The 15,983-nt window shown below is 44.8% G+C and overlaps 1 protein-coding gene across 1 annotated transcript in view; it reads left to right on the plus strand.

The window, feature by feature from the left end:
* The window catches only part of LOC118357394 (dynein axonemal heavy chain 9), a 130,416-nt gene that overhangs the window by 15,159 nt on the left and 99,274 nt on the right, over positions 1 to 15,983 (plus strand). The window contains exons 12-31 of the mRNA XM_052478153.1: positions 1,263 to 1,389; positions 1,567 to 1,822; positions 3,498 to 3,739; positions 5,016 to 5,151; positions 5,311 to 5,507; positions 5,945 to 6,207; positions 6,352 to 6,513; positions 6,848 to 7,070; positions 7,369 to 7,535; positions 8,308 to 8,451; positions 8,653 to 8,812; positions 9,052 to 9,340; positions 9,940 to 10,217; positions 10,613 to 10,743; positions 10,957 to 11,083; positions 11,437 to 11,589; positions 11,871 to 11,996; positions 12,201 to 12,440; positions 12,628 to 12,788; positions 15,072 to 15,228. Of these exons, the coding sequence (XP_052334113.1) occupies positions 1,263 to 1,389; positions 1,567 to 1,822; positions 3,498 to 3,739; positions 5,016 to 5,151; positions 5,311 to 5,507; positions 5,945 to 6,207; positions 6,352 to 6,513; positions 6,848 to 7,070; positions 7,369 to 7,535; positions 8,308 to 8,451; positions 8,653 to 8,812; positions 9,052 to 9,340; positions 9,940 to 10,217; positions 10,613 to 10,743; positions 10,957 to 11,083; positions 11,437 to 11,589; positions 11,871 to 11,996; positions 12,201 to 12,440; positions 12,628 to 12,788; positions 15,072 to 15,228 (3,739 nt within the window). The remainder of the gene's footprint in view (positions 1 to 1,262; positions 1,390 to 1,566; positions 1,823 to 3,497; positions 3,740 to 5,015; positions 5,152 to 5,310; positions 5,508 to 5,944; positions 6,208 to 6,351; positions 6,514 to 6,847; positions 7,071 to 7,368; positions 7,536 to 8,307; positions 8,452 to 8,652; positions 8,813 to 9,051; positions 9,341 to 9,939; positions 10,218 to 10,612; positions 10,744 to 10,956; positions 11,084 to 11,436; positions 11,590 to 11,870; positions 11,997 to 12,200; positions 12,441 to 12,627; positions 12,789 to 15,071; positions 15,229 to 15,983) is intronic.

The following is a 15,983-nucleotide window of genomic DNA, read 5'->3' on the forward strand; positions in this document are numbered from 1 at the left end:
CAGCTTCATGAGGTAGTCACCTGGAATGCATTTTTATTAACAGGTGTGCCTTTTTAAAAGGTCATTTGTGGAATGGGTGGCTACTTTGAAGAATCTCAAATATAAAATAAATGTTGATTTGTTTAACACTTTTTCAGTAACTACATGTGTTATTTCATAGTTTTGATTTCTTCACTATTATTCTACAATGTAAATGTAGTTAAAAAATAAAAAATAGTTAAAAAATAAAGAAAAACCCTTGAATGAGTAGGTGTGTCCAAACATTTGACTGGTACTGTATATTTAAGCAATAAGGCCCGAGGAGGTGTGTTATATTGTCCATATACCACAAACCCCAGAGGTCCCTTATTGCTATTATAAACTGGGTACCAGCAGTAAAAATACATGTTTTGTCAAACCCATGGTATATGGTCTGATATACCACAGCTGTCAGCCAATCAGCATTCAGGACTTGAACCACCCAGTTTTTAAATATATATATTCCGGTCTCTGACAATGCTCGTTCTGATATTTCTTATTTTCTTTTTTTTCTGGATAATGTGTGTATTGTTTATTTCACTTTAAAAAAATGGTATTACTGTGCTGTTGGAGCTAAAAACACAAGCATTTCGCTGCACCTGCGATAACATCTGCAAATTCATGTACACGACCAATGCATTTAGATTTGATATGTCTGTGTTGTTCTCAATCCTCAGTTTTGGTTTAGTCGCTTTCGCTGCATGTTTCTGTTTGTTACTAAAGAGCATTCTTCTTTTTTAATACAGTGGCTCATTAGAGAAACAAATGTCTGTTAATACAGTTCATTGAAATCTGCAGTAGCTTGTTTAGCAGTGTAATAGGAATGTGTTACTTGTTTTGTTAATTGATCAACTAACTTACTCTCTAAACCAGTGTTTCCCAACTCCGGTCCTCGAGTACTCCCAACAGTACACATTTTTTATTGTGGACAAGCACAACTGATTCTTCTTGCCAACTAATCATCAAGCCCTTGACAAGTTGAATCAGGTGTTTTTGTCCAGGGCTACAATAAAATGTATGCTGTTTGGGGTAGTCGAGGACCGGAGTTGGGAAACACTCAACCAACTAATTCTCTAAACCAGTTTTCTGGTCTACTTGATAATTTGTTGCCTTCACCCGGTGTCCCAGGTCTAAATCAGTCCCTGATTAGATGAGGAACAATGAAAAAAAAAGCAGTGGAACTGGTTTCGAGGTCCAGAGTTGAGTTAAACTAACTAGCTTTGATAACCAACTACCTCCCCCAGTTACTCCTGTCAGCTGTTTGATGTATGGACTGAGACGGTGGGAGAGAAGTCCCAATACAATCTCAACCTCCCCCTCATCAGCCGAGACCCAGCTACCCGCCTCATCTCTGTCAATTTCAACCCACAGGTACTATAAACGTAACCCCGTCAGTTTCAACCCACAGGTACTGCTAGGGGGAAATTATCTTGTATTCAACATTACTGTAAATTACATTGTTGCTACAGTGAACTTGTTATTTTTTCCTCTCCCCCTCCACCTCTCTCTCTTTCCCTTCCTCCTATCTCCTCCCCCTGAACCCCCCAGTTGGTCTCAGTCCTGAGAGAGGTGAAGTACCTGAAGGGCAGGCAGACAGAGTCCATCCCGGACACTGCAGAGCAGGTGTACACTAGCAGGGGTCAGCTGTGGCAGTACATAGCCAACCTGGAGCTCACTGTGAGGCGATACAACAAGGTGGTGAGCACGGTTCTGGAGGTGGAGCACCCACTGGTCCAAGGTCAGCTCAGAGACCTCGACACGCATCTCAGAGAGGCAGAGGAGGACATCAACTGGAACAGCCAAGGTCAGAGGTCAAAACTACAGGGGGAAGTGGGGCATTACGGGTGCCCTAATGTTTCAACTTGGGCAAAAAACGTCCACAATTTCCTTCTCACTTGGACTTGGCTACATTACTCTACTGTTCTACTGTAACTACTGTATATTCTCCTCACATGCCTATTTCATGATGTTCCCTCCACCCTTGTCAGTTCCGGGACAGGACTGACTGCGATGTCATGACATGAGACCCCAGGAGAGAAGATGTGTTTGGAATAGATGACTAAGCCACAGTGCTTCAATCATTGATTGATACAGTGTGATTCAAACCGTGTTGTTTGTGAGAGTTGTGGTGGTGCCTACTGTAGGACCCACAGCTTCCTGAAGGACAGGGTAGAGAAGCCTGTGTGGCTCAGTTGGTACAGCATGGCACTTGCAACAGCAGGGAAGTTGGACGATTCCCACAGGAGACCAGTACAAAAAAGACGAACAAATATGTATCCACTCACTACTATAACTCGGTCTGGATAAGAGCTTCTGCTTGATGACAAAAAACAACAACATATATATATATATACAGTACATACATTATGACTACAGTCTCAACGTCAACAGTGAAGAGGCGACTCAGGGATGCTGGCCTTCTAGGCAGAGTTGCAATAAAAGATTAAGATTGGCAAAAGAACACAGACACTAGACAGAGGAACTCTGCCTAGAAGGCCAGCATCCCAGAGTTGCCTCTTTACTGTTGACGTTAAGACTGGTGTTTTGCGGGTACTATTTAATAAAGCTGCCAGTTGAGGACTTGTGAGGCATCTGTTTCTCAGACTATACACTCTAATGTACTTGTCCTAATGCTCAGTTGTGCACCAGAGCCTCCCACTCCTCTTTCTATTCTGGTTAGTGCCAGTTTGCGCTGTTCTGTGAAGGGAGTAGTACCCAGCATTGTGCGAGATCTTCAGTTTCTTGCCAATTTCTCAACTGACGAGTTTCAGAAGAAAGTAATTTGTTTCTGGCTAGGAGAGATCTAGGAGAGATCTAGGAGAGATCAAAAAAAGGACCTTATAGTTGAAGACTTTTTTTTGTCCCATTAAAGTACATTGCAATGACTTAGGAAGTGTTCAAACTTTGGAGAGGTGTGTGGCCAGATGGAGACAAAAACAATATGTTACTTCTGGTGCTGCTTACTGTGCTGGATGCACTTGGGATAGTTATGGAGAATAATTAAAGGGGACAAGGTGTTATATAGAGCCTGCTTTATGGTAGATGTATGTGGAGCCAGTTCCCTATCATTTCACATTGAGGTTTTAGTAGAAGATGAAGGAGTTGGATAGCCTGGGTGCAAGTCTATTTAGCTAACTTGGTGAAGATTGTTTAGCATGGCATGAGTGGAATGACAGCTAAACAGGCTGGTAACCAGACTAGGGGTTGGGTTGGTAGCACCGGATGCCTCAGTGCCCTGCTTAAGAATAGATCAGTGGAAACACTGTAACAACCAGCTTTCCTTAGAGGGACATTACACTTCAACATTTGTCAGACATTTTTTCAGGGATTGAGGCGAGTAGCTGGATCTACACAAGTTGTGGGACATGGTTTCATCTTCACTTTACTTTCAAGGTCTGAAAACTTTCTGACAAACATAGATTTGAAACTGTGATGGCCCTTTTAACATGTGTCCATTTCCTCCCCCTGTTTGTGACCAGGTATCTGGGAGTACATCCAGGAAGTGCGTGAGTGTGTGTGTGACCTGGAGAAGAGGCTCCAGAGAACCAAGGACCACGTGGAGGAGATCCAGGGCTGTATGAGGGCCTTGGCCAGCCCCCTCTATGACCGAAGGGAGGGTAAGAGAGACACCCTTCTCAGCCTGGATGACCGGGCTGACAGGCTGGAGAGGTGTTACGCCCAAATACGCTCTTCCGGAGAGAAGATACACTTCCTGCTGAAGGTGACTATACCAAATAACATGAAGGTCATAAACACTTCTGGCTTTGCAGGGAACTTTATTGACCATATTAGGAGTTATGTGTTAGTCATCATTGCAAAAGTTTCGAATTTGGCAATTTTTGCAAATGTTTTGTTGTCTGAGTGAGGGAAATGCTGTGAATTAAGAGGACTCAATTTATGTTGAAAGATGAGACGTTGTGGATTATAATAAATACGGCTTTGACGTCAGACAAGCAATCCAAACCCCCGCGAGTCCAAATGTGCACTTCACATTTCCATATCATAAAACATGTCATATGCAGTGTCACCTTTTATGGTCATTGTGTTTGATGTACAGTTACAAGATGACATGGGGTCATACCCTGGGTTGTTCTGAACAGAGTGAGCCTACGTCTGCCCATTGTGAAGAAAGATCCCAGTGGGAAAAAGCAAGTGTGTGCACCCTTGGCACCTTTCTCTGCTCACCAAAATGACCATCTGTTTCTCTGAATTGCCTTGTGAAAGCAGAACACTGTAAGATTTTATAATTTTATAACTTAACCAGTCATATTGGCAATAGAACAGGCTTTCAAATGATGCCCACCTGACCCAGATAGTGATATACAATGGTCCGTTTCTGCGTAAACAACAACAGGGATGCAGAGTTGTGTTCCTAACAAAACAACCACAAGTGTGCTTGCTGTAGTTCCTCATCGGCACAGCTAGGAGAGCACAAAAAAGCACTTTATAGTTGAAGACAATTTTTTTGACCCATAGAAGTGCATTGAAATTGCTTAGGAACTGTGTACAATTTGGAGAGGTGTGTGTCCACTTGGAGACACCAGTCAGTCACCTCACTCAAACCCTTGTTATTTTGTTGTCTTATGTTGCACCTTCCCCACATCTTCCAGGAATATTCTCATCGTGTTACTGAATGTATCCAGAGTATTTTCAGATGTTGTTATCTGTGGAAATACTGTGAAAAGTACAGTAAATGCAAAACGCACAGAAAATCAAGTGTAATGTTTGGATTTAGTCTTGAGTCTGGTGAAATGATCTAATGATATTCCCATAAACTCCACTCTATTCCCTTTTAATTGGTACTATGGTTATGCTTTACTCACATATGTCTTATGTCAGAAACATTTCAATGTAACCGTATGCGTATAGGCCAATCCCCACGAATGTAAAGGGTTAAAAGGTGTGCATTATTCATTTCTTTATACAAATAAAAGGTGCATGTTCCGTGTACATGTTACTATTTGATTGTGAGTGTGGGTGTCTTCGTTCTGTGACAGAGTAACCTGGAGTTGTTCAGAGCAGACCCAGGTTCTGAGGAGTGGAAAGCCTATGTGGAGTACATAGACGACATGGTCATAGACGGCTTCTTCAATGGCATCGAATGCTCCCTCAAGTTCTTCCTCGACAACACCGGTGAGCAATGATCCGTTCCACTTGAATGATCAGTACATTTGTTTGTGTATCCACCTCAGGTTGGACTAACATGCTGGCGAGCCCTCCTGAGTGTAAGACGAGCACTTTGTACGAGACTCATACATTTTTGTGAAACAGCCCCCTTCTTCTCTCCCTCAGACCAGCGTGCTGGTGTGGCCCCTCTGTTTGAGGCCCAGCTCGACCTGAGGGTTCCTGACATGGTGTTTAACCCTTCGCTGGAGTACGGAGTTGCCGATGGCTTCTATGACCTGGTGGAGAGCCTGGTCAATGACATCTACAGGACCTCTTCTCTGGTGGCACGCCTGGCCGCGCACAGCAGCGTCCCACACTACCAGGTACTACAACACTACCATGGTTGCAGAATGCAGATAACTTTCCCTCAAATTCTTCGGTTTTCCAGAAATCCCTGTTGGAAGGTTCCCGGAATCAGGATGACAAAACCAGGATTTCTGGAAAACCTGGGAATTTGGGGGGAGTTGTTATATATCAAGTTTGCCACCCTAAATGGGATACTGTGAGATTCTGGCATTTTTTACCATGTTTATGTCTCTGCCTGCAGCATCAAGGAAGTTAGCGGTAGCTTCACAAGCCAATGCTTACTATAGCGTTAGCGCAATTACTGTTAGTCTACAGGTATGCACACAGAGTCATAAAAATGGTATGCACGAATCTCCCAGTATCCATTTAACCCATCATCTAGAATGTGTATTGTATCTATAATCTGTCATCTATAAAATCATCTGTAAAATAATTCTAATCTGCCGACTATCAGGCTGTTATGGAAGACATGGCTGATTTGGCGGACATGCGCCAGCTGCTGATGGAACGTGTGCAGGGCGTCATGGCGACGTGTTGTGAGTTCCGTAACTCTTTGGAGCGCTATGCATACCTGTACGTTGACGACAGGAAGGAGTTTATGCGCCAGTTCCTGCTGTACGGCCACGTGCTGACCAGTCAGGAGATAGAGACTCATGCAGAGGATGGAGTCCCAGAGAACCCACCTACACTGGAGCAGTTTAGAGAGCAGGTGGATGGGTAAGGGAAATAAATAGTGTATTTTTGAGTGTGTGTGTGCAAGTGTGTATGTAATGATGACTGTGTGTGTGTGTGTGTGTGTGTGTGTGTGTGTGTGTGTGTGTGTGTGTGTGTGTGTGTGTGTGTGTGTGTGTGTAAACCCAGGTACGAGCGTATCCATGAAGAGGTGCAGGGTCTGGAGCCAGTGTGTGTGTTCCAGGGGTGGATGAGGGTCGACGGACGGGCCTTTAAGAGTGCCCTGCTCAACATCGTCAGGAAGTGGAGTCTCATGTTCAAACAACACCTCATAGACCACGTCACAAACAGGTCGGCAGACTCTAACTCTACCAATATCCCACACAGGTTGTTAGGCAGATACCAGAGGATTCTGGGGAGAAAAAGCACTCTGTCAAAGTACCCTTCTACTTCATGTTGTCTCTCTTGTTTGTAAACTTTTAAACATTCTCTCTCTCTCTCTTGCTCTCTCTCTCTTGCTCTCTCTCTCTTGCTCTCTCTCTCTCTCTCTCTCTCTCCCTCTCCCTCTCCCTCTCTAGCCTGTTAGACCTGTTTTTAAACATTTAAACATTCTCTCTCTCTCTCTCTCTCTCTCTCTCTCTCTCTCTCTCTCTCTCTCTCTCTCTCTCTCCCTCTCCCTCTCTAGCCTGTTAGACCTGGAGGAGTTTATCAGTCTAGCAGAGCACGGGCTGGGTCACAGGGTGGAGCAGGGCGACTATGGTGGCCTGGTGGGGGTCATGGGTCACCTGCTGGCCGTGAAGGAGAGGCAGGGTGTGACGGACGCCATGTTTGAGCCGCTCCAACACACCATTACCCTGCTCAAGACATATGAACAGGAGCTGCCTGATGTGGTCTACAAACAGCTAGAGGTGACCCTTGTCCAAAGTCAATCGATCAATCTCCTACCTCTCTCCTTCCTCCTCCTCTCATTCCTCTGTCCCCTTCTGTGCTTCCTTTTGGCACTCATCCCTCTGTTTTGTCCCACTCCCTCTTTGCTCCTTCTGGTGGTACTCCTCCTCCTCCCGATACTCATCCCTCTCTTCCTCCTTTCTCTCTGTCCAGGAGCTATCAGAAAAGTTACTAATGTCTCTGTCCCTCCTTAACACACATTGTCCCCCTCTCCCTCCTTCCTCTGCCTTACACTTGTCTATTTCTCCCTCCCCCTAGGAGCTTCCAGAGAAGTGGACCAACGTGAAGAAGCAGGCGGTGGTGGTGAAACAGCAGGTGGCTCCTCTCCAGGCCAGCGAGGTGGCCGGACTACGCAGGAAGTGTGCCTCCTTCGACGTAGATCAACACGCCTTCAGAGAGAGCTTCAGGAAGAATGGGCCCTTCAGGTGACGCGCGCTCCCACACACAGGCTGAATTACGTTGACGGAAAGTTGTCCTCTCCCTTGTGAACTCATTCAATCCTCAGTCCTAAACAGTCTCTTAGCTCCTACCCCAGGACATGTGTGCTATTTGATCTAAAAGGGCTGGATACTGTAGGTGTAAGCAATGTGGTTATGGCTCCACATCCCCAACCAGAGGGCTAGGTAAAAACATTGCTTACACCCTTCTGCAAGCAAGACAGGCTTCTCTCCGTCATGGGCCACCATTGTTGTTCCCTCCTGTCACACCTCTACATCGACCAGTCTATAATTGTGCAGTGAACAGTTAACGACACAACGCTTACACATTAGGCAAGCATAATTGAATCTTTACATATGCTAATTACCCACACAGGTAGTGGTGCTCCATCATGCTGTCTAATTACTTAATTAATTATGCACATAATTTTTCCTCTGTAGTGACATGATTTTCTCATTAATGTCATGGATGTCCGGGTTGATAATTGACTATGTGCCTATGTGCCTATGGGCCTGGGTAGCCAACCTCCATTCAAACATGACTTAACAAAGTAGTCAGCTGAAACGGTGACAGACTGGTGCTCAGGCTGGTGTGATGTAGGTTTGTCAGTAAGACCCTTTACACGAGGGGCTTTCAAATCTATTTTCTCCCTGGTAGTTAATACATTTATAATGTCAGGTTAACTTAGTATCAATGTGAAACCATATCAGATGCTGAGAGAGTAACCTTGCTGTGTGGTTCCTCTGTGTGTTATTGTAGGTTTGACAGTGAGAACCCGTATGCCATGCTGAATGCATCCCACAAACAGATCCAGGAGAAGGAGGCTGTGATGGCTGGGCTGGTGGAGTCTGCCGGCCTGTTTGAGGTGACTGCCTCTGACTACAGACAACTACGACAGTGCAGGTGAGACAGGACTTTGCCCACAACGTTTCTTCCTTCGAGAGAGTTTGTCCTTCTACGGTTTTGCCTTAGAAGATCCAGGCCGGGTTACTGTAAAGCACTCGGTGTCAAATGTTTTTTGTGAAAAGTACTATATTAACACAATTGTTTGATTGATGTACTGTCTGACTGACTGACTTATTGTTATATCCTGTGGTTCCCCAGGCGTGAGGTGGGGCTGCTGAAGGAGCTGTGGGACATGATAGCTGTAGTAGACAGTACTATGGTTGCCTGGAGGACCACACCATGGAGAGACATCAACGTCGAGGACATGGAACTGGAGTGTAAACGCTTCAATAAAGACATCCGAGCATTGGATAAAGAGGTGAGAGGGAGAGATGAGGAGGTAGAGGAGAAGGAGGTGCAGAGGGGAGAAGAGGAGAGGGAGAGAAAGTGAGATATTACATTGGCCACAATCAAAAAGGAAAAACCCATTGTAAAAGAACATGTACATTTCCAAATACATTTCTCACACCTTGCCTCTCCCTTACTTTCTCTTGACACTCACCAGTGTTTTTGGTGGTTAATGCTGAATTGTATCATAAAAACCCTTCTTCCCCCTAGGTGCGATCGTGGGAGGCGTTCTCGGGTCTGGACAGCAGGGTAAAGAACCTCCTGACCTCCCTCAGGGCCGTAGCAGAGCTCCAGAACCCTGCCATACGGGCCAGACACTGGCACCAGCTAATGGCTGCCACCGGGGTGCGCTTCACAATGGACCAGGAGACAACACTGGCGGACCTGCTGCAGCTCAACCTGCACAACTTTGAGGAGGAGGTGAGGGGCATCGTGGACAAGGCTGTCAAAGAGATGGGAATGGAGAAGGTGCTCTCTGAACTCAACTCTACATGGACCGGTACAGTACAGAATATCCTTAAACTGAACTCAATTAGGACTTTTGTCAGATGCCTGTACATTTCATGTTTAATCTGTGATTGGTTTGGTTGATTGACTGACTGATTGGCTTGGTTGATTGACTGACTGATTGGTTCGGTTGATTGACTGACTGACTGATTGGTTCGGTTGATTGACTGACTGACTGATTGGTTCGGTTGATTGACTGACTGATTGGTTCGGTTGATTGACTGACTGACTGATTGGTTCAGGTTGATTGACTGACTGACTGATTGGTTTGGTTGATTGACTGACTGACTGATTGGTTCGGGTTGATTGACTGACTGACTGATTGGTTCGGGTTGATTGACTGACTGACTTATTGGTTGACTGACTGACTGATTGGTTTGGTTGACTGACTGACTTATTGGTTCGGGTTGACTGACTGACTGACTGATTGGTTTGGTTGATTGACTGACTGATTGGTTTGGTTGACTGACTGACTGATTGGTTCGGGTTGACTGACTGACTGACTGATTGGTTTGGTTGATTGACTGACTGATTGGTTTGGTTGACTGACTGACTGATTGGTTTGGTTGATTGACTGACTGATTGCTCCAGGTATGCAGTTCCAGTACGAGCCTCACCACCGTACCCAGGTGCCCTTGCTGCGCTCGGACGAGGACCTGATTGAAACCCTGGAGGACAATCAGGTCCAGCTGCAGAACCTCATGTCCTCCAAGTACATCGCCCACTTCCTGGAGGAAGTGTCACTGTGGCAACGGAAGTTATCAGTGGCAGACGGAGTGATATCCATCTGGTTCGAGGTGCAGCGTACCTGGACCCATCTGGAGAGCATCTTCATAGGCTCTGAGGACATCCGCTCACAGCTGCCCGAGGTCAGACACACACACACACACATGCACACACATCCTCCCACATGCTCAAAGACACACACACACACATGCTCAAAGACACACACACACACAAATGCACACACACTCGCATGCACGCATGCACTCCCATTTCACAAGTTTGTTTTTTTATCCTACATAAGGGCTCTGCCTGTACCACTTTCATGCATGTTAATTAATAAATCGCTCGTTGTCTAAACACCAGCCTACTTTTGTAAATCAGAATTACACATTTCCTTAATTACCTTGATGGCGATGCTGTTCCTCCGGTTCCAGTGGTAGTCTTAAAGCGAAATGTTTGTAGTTAATATCTCTCTGTGTGATTGTCCTCTGGGAACTCCTATCCCCTGGCCTGGCTCCCACAATGCAACTCTCCCCAGGACTCCAAACGCTTTGAAGGGATTGATGCCGATTTCAAAGAGCTGGCGAACGCAGCCCATAAAACGCCCAACGTGGTGGAGGCCACCAATAAAGCAGGCCTGTTCAGCAAACTGGAGGACATTCAGAGCAGGTGGGGGAAGGAGAGGGAGTCTGTGGTGGTGTGATGGGATTCTCTGTCTCACGGTGCACTGAAATTTGTGTTCGAGCAAAGAGAATGAAGAGATTGTGTTATCGATAGAAAAAGGCAACACATACAAATGTAAGAACTGACCCATGGATGTATTTATACACTTGCACATATTCACACAATTCACTGATAATGGGTGTGTGTAACCTTGTGTAGACTGTCTCTGTGTGAGAAGGCCTTAGCTGAGTATCTGGACACCAAGCGTCTGGCCTTCCCCAGATTCTACTTCATCTCCTCTGCTGACATGCTGGACATACTGTCCAATGGAACCAACCCACTCCAGGTAGGAACCTATACTCATTAGGTGTATCCACAAAGCCTCTCAGGTTAGGCATGCTTATTTAGGATCAGTTTAGCCTTTTAGATCATATTGAATACAATTATATTGACAGATTGAGACCTGATCCTAGATCAGTTTTTTTGCTCATACCTGTAGGACTCTGAGTCTCCACAAGGGAGCAGTGTTGGTCATAGTTTGCAAGAGTCTTTACACCTCATCCTGGGTATAAAAAGTGCTAAATTATTCTCTTCAATATTGAAGGATAGTTGAACAACGACTTTTGTTGAAACCTGTCAATAACGCGTGGTCCTGACTTTCCCTGACATTAGTCCCTACTCTTCCCGCTCTGTCCCTAGGTCCAGAGACATCTATCCAAGCTGTTTGACAACACAGCCAAGATGCAGTTTGAGACTGACACGGAGGGGAACCCTACTAAGACGGCTCTGGGCATGTTCAGTAGGGAGGAGGAGTATGTCCCCTTTAATCAGCCCTGCGACTGCACCGGACAGGTAACACTATGATGGGGGACAGGGATTGAAAGATGTTATAGCATTTGTCAGATGTTCTCTGTCCAATCTGTGAAATCTCAAAGCCTGTAAATCACATGTATTAGTTCCCTATTAGACACCTTTCGTTTGAATGAAAAGCCAGTTGTGTTTATTCATGTTGTCTGATGCCCCTCGGTTCTAAAATGACAAACACATTCATAGAATGGCTGTGTAGTATGTCATCATTATCTGTGTGGTTGCACTGTGTTCTATGTCATCATTATCTGTATGGTTGTCTTCAGGTGGAGATGTGGTTGAATCGGGTTCTGGAAACCATGCGGTCAACAGTGCGTCATGAGATGACAGAGGCAGTGATGGCCTATGAGGACAAACCCAGAGAGCAGTGGCTGTTTGACTACCCCGCTCAGGTACATTAGAATTAGAAGGTGTGTTAGAGCAGGGCTGTCACAAAAGCCTGCACACCAAATAGCTCTCCAGGAGGAGGGTTGACCGCTCCTGCCATGACCTGTGTCTTTTTAGCGATCTGTGTAGTGCTCTCAGCTCTGTAACTCGAACCTCTGTCTTCCTCTGACCTTTGACCTCTAACTTCTAATGTGTATATCGCCCTCTAGGTGGCCCTGACGTGTACTCAGATCTGGTGGACGTCAGATGTGGGCATGGCCTTCTCCCGTCTGGAGGAGGGATATGAGAACGCCATGAAGGAATATAACAGGAAGCAGGTCGCCCAGCTCAACACACTTATCTCCATGCTGATTGGACAGCTGTCGCCGGGCGACCGCCAGAAGGTCATGACCATCTGCACCATAGACGTCCATGCGAGGGACGTGGTCGCTAAGATCATCGCTCAGAAGGTATCAGTTTCAGTTTGTTTTCAACCTTCTCAATTATGAAGTTAACATAATGATAAAGGGTTTTTAAAAGTTTTGCAACTTTAACGAAGACAGAAAGTGTGTTGGATGTTTTTGTTTTACTCATCCCTGTTTTTCGTCTTCTTCCAATTCTCTCTCTCTCTCTCTCTCTCCATTCCCCCATCGCCAGGTGGAGAACTCTCAGGCGTTCCTATGGTTGTCTCAGCTACGTCATCGCTGGGATGAGAAGGAGAGACACTGCTTCGCCAACATCTGTGACGCCCAGTTCCTCTATTCATACGAGTACCTGGGCAACACACCACGACTTGTCATAACCCCTCTGACTGACAGGTACACTGACCAATAAAAACAATGTTTTCATCTCACTCACAGGTAAGTACTACTATGGTAGTTTACTTTTTTGATAGACAAGTTAGGGCGAGCCTAATCTCTCGTGAACAGATTCTGAGCGAAAACCAAATAATCTGTCAGGGCGTGATGGAATTGGTAGGATAACGAGCAGCAGTAGTTCTGGTGTTTGGATTTTCGTCACTGATTTATTGGATGTATCAGGATTGGGCGAAGGCAGTGCTTAAACTTTGACTGCTTTGCACATGTGGTGAAATTATCCCTTAACTCGGCACATGCAATGGGGCGGGGGCGGTTGTGGGTCAGGTCGGCTGTGGGCAGGGTGGCTACTTTGATGAATCTAAAATATGTTTTGATTTTGTTTAACACTTTTTTGGTGACTACATGATTCCATATGTGTTATTTCATCGTTTTGATGTCTTCACTATTATTCTACAATGTAGAAAATAGTCAAAATAAAAACTCTTGAATGAGTACAGTTGTGTCCAAACTTTTGACTGGTACTGTACATGTACCAGTCAAAATAGATTAGCTAGCTGGCTAACATTATAGGTTTAGAGTCAAGACTTGGGTTCATCATTTCTGTAAACACTTTTTATGCATGCTTATTTTTATTTTATCTTTATTTAACTAGGCAAGTCAGTTAAGAACAAATTCTTATTTTCAATGACAGCCGAGGAAGAGTAGGGGGCCAGAACAACAGATTTGTACCTTGTCAGCTCAGGGATTTGAACTTGCAACCTTTTGGTTACTAGTCCAACACTCTAACCACTAGGCTACCCTGCCTAGTGCAAAGTCCAAAGAAGTATGCTCTCAATGCAGTTATGCAGTCTAATACACCTACAGTGGGATGCCAAACTTGTTTAGCATTATCTAGTCCAAATATGGCACGATTCCACTGTTTTTATCCATTAGCATCACTTTCAATGAGAAACTTTTATTTTGGAGGTGAACTGCAAATTCACTATTGTGGCTAATTATTTTTTTAGGCAAGTCAGTTAAGAACAAATTCTTATTTACAATGATGGCCTACCAAAAGGCCTCCTGCGGGGACGGGGGCCTAGGATTGTTATTGTGGTTAGCTTCTCATATGTAGGAATAAGCGGGTACCAGGGCCAGAGGACTGACACATTGGCCAACATTCCGATAGAAATGTATTATGCAGAACGAACACGCCTCTCTGATTCTAAGGAATCATGTCAGTTCTATTCATGTCATTTCTATCTGCAACGTATTCCCTTGGATTAATAAGACAAATCATAAGGAACATGTTTTGTTGTTTAGCACCTTTCATACAAGCAATTGCAGCTTGAACCAGGTTCCTACATTATTATGGGAAATTATCACAGATAAAGTCTGAATATAAAAAGTGGATTTATGACCTGTTTCTGTAGTCCTCTGGCAAACTGTGCTGTGGCTGTGGAACTGACCATTAGCACATTCCCTTTGAAGCCAGAACAAAGCACCACAAAGACAATGGTGTTTGATGGCTGAATCACTGATCAGCGGCCATGTGCTCGTAGAGGCAGCATATGGCCAGAGACTGTGCTCTATCTCGTTATCTCTGCCTGTCAAACTGTTGACCACTGACCCTCTGTCATTCAGCCATACTGGAGTCAGGCAAAGTTTGATATAAAGTTGTCATTCACTCACAAATGGCTACTGGCCAACTTAAACAGTTTGATTTCAGGTTTCAGATGTGTTTGGATTTCAATCACATAATTCTGGAAGCTGTGTTTTTAAGGATTGTGATGGCATCCCCCTGGTAGAAAAACAATGATGTAATCATGCATACACAATACTTCTCAGTTAAAGTGTTTCAGCCCCTTCTGAGAACTGTGTTTAGGCATTCAGAACAAGCAGGTTTGTAGCCACCCAGACAGTTGTGAGATATATGGCCATATTTCCTAAATGACTATTAAAAACGTTGGCAACAGTCTCTGGATGACACAAATTGGATCGTTTGTCTTCCGGTAGCTTGCATATCTCTTTAACACACTCTCTCTCTCTCTCTCACAATATATTATCTATTTACCCTCTGCTTTCTGAAACGATTACCACATTGATTTCAGAGGCGAAACAACGCATTTATATTGATGATGAATTTCAGATTTGATCGTCTCCATCAGTCCTCCTCAACACCTTAGTGTGCTATTGAAACATGCAGATTGTTGTTGCATTTCAATGCCTGCTTGTTATTTGACTTGAGTTAATCAGCCTATGAAGTGAAGTTGTTATTACTAAGAATGTGTGTGTGTTTCCCAGGTGCTACATCACTCTTACCCAGTCCCTCCACCTGACTATGAGTGGTGCTCCAGCAGGCCCAGCAGGCACTGGCAAGACAGAGACCACCAAGGATCTGGGCCGAGCCCTTGGCATCATGGTCTATGTATTCAACTGCTCCGAGCAGATGGACTACAAGGTGGGCTCCCACTCCTTCTGCAGACAGGCTATGAATCATCTAAGTCAGGGTTGGGCAACTTTTGATGGGGGTGGGGGACACAACAAAACAACTCATCATGTGGGCCCGCAGTTGCTCACAAGTCTGCGTACCCACATCATACCTCACACGTTGTGGGCAAAACATCTTAGTGGCCCCACTCTTGACAGCAGAGAACATTTAAAACACTTTTTTAGAATTCATTTTGTGCAATTCTACACATTTTGCCACGGAGTGTAGAGCAAATGTTGCCATTTAAAGTAAGTTTGCTGCAATTCTACACACAGTTTCCCATGAGGCGGTGAGGAAAACTGGCTGTCTTACAGCTAGTTTCCTGCAATTCTACACATCTTGCCATAGGGTGGAGAGAAATGTTTGCAGTTTTTAATACACTGCTCAAAAAAATAAAGGGAACACTAAAATAACACATCCTAGATCTGAATGAATGAAATATTCTTATGAAATACTTTTTTCTTTGCATAGTTGAATGTGCCGACAACAAAATCACACAAAAATGATCAATGGAAATCAAATTTAAAACCACACTACAGGCTGATCCAACTTTGATGTAATGTCCTTAAAACAAGTCAAAATGAGGCTCAGTAGTGTGTGTGGCCTCCACGTGCCTGTATGACCTCCCTACAACGCCTGGGCATGCTCCTGATGAGGTGGCGGATGGTCTCCTGAGGGATCTCCTCCCAGACCTGGACTAAAGCATCCGCCAACTCCTGGACAGT

The sequence above is a fragment of the Oncorhynchus keta genome, chromosome 24 (assembly GCF_023373465.1).
Source record: "Oncorhynchus keta strain PuntledgeMale-10-30-2019 chromosome 24, Oket_V2, whole genome shotgun sequence".
NCBI lineage: Eukaryota > Metazoa > Chordata > Actinopteri > Salmoniformes > Salmonidae > Oncorhynchus > Oncorhynchus keta.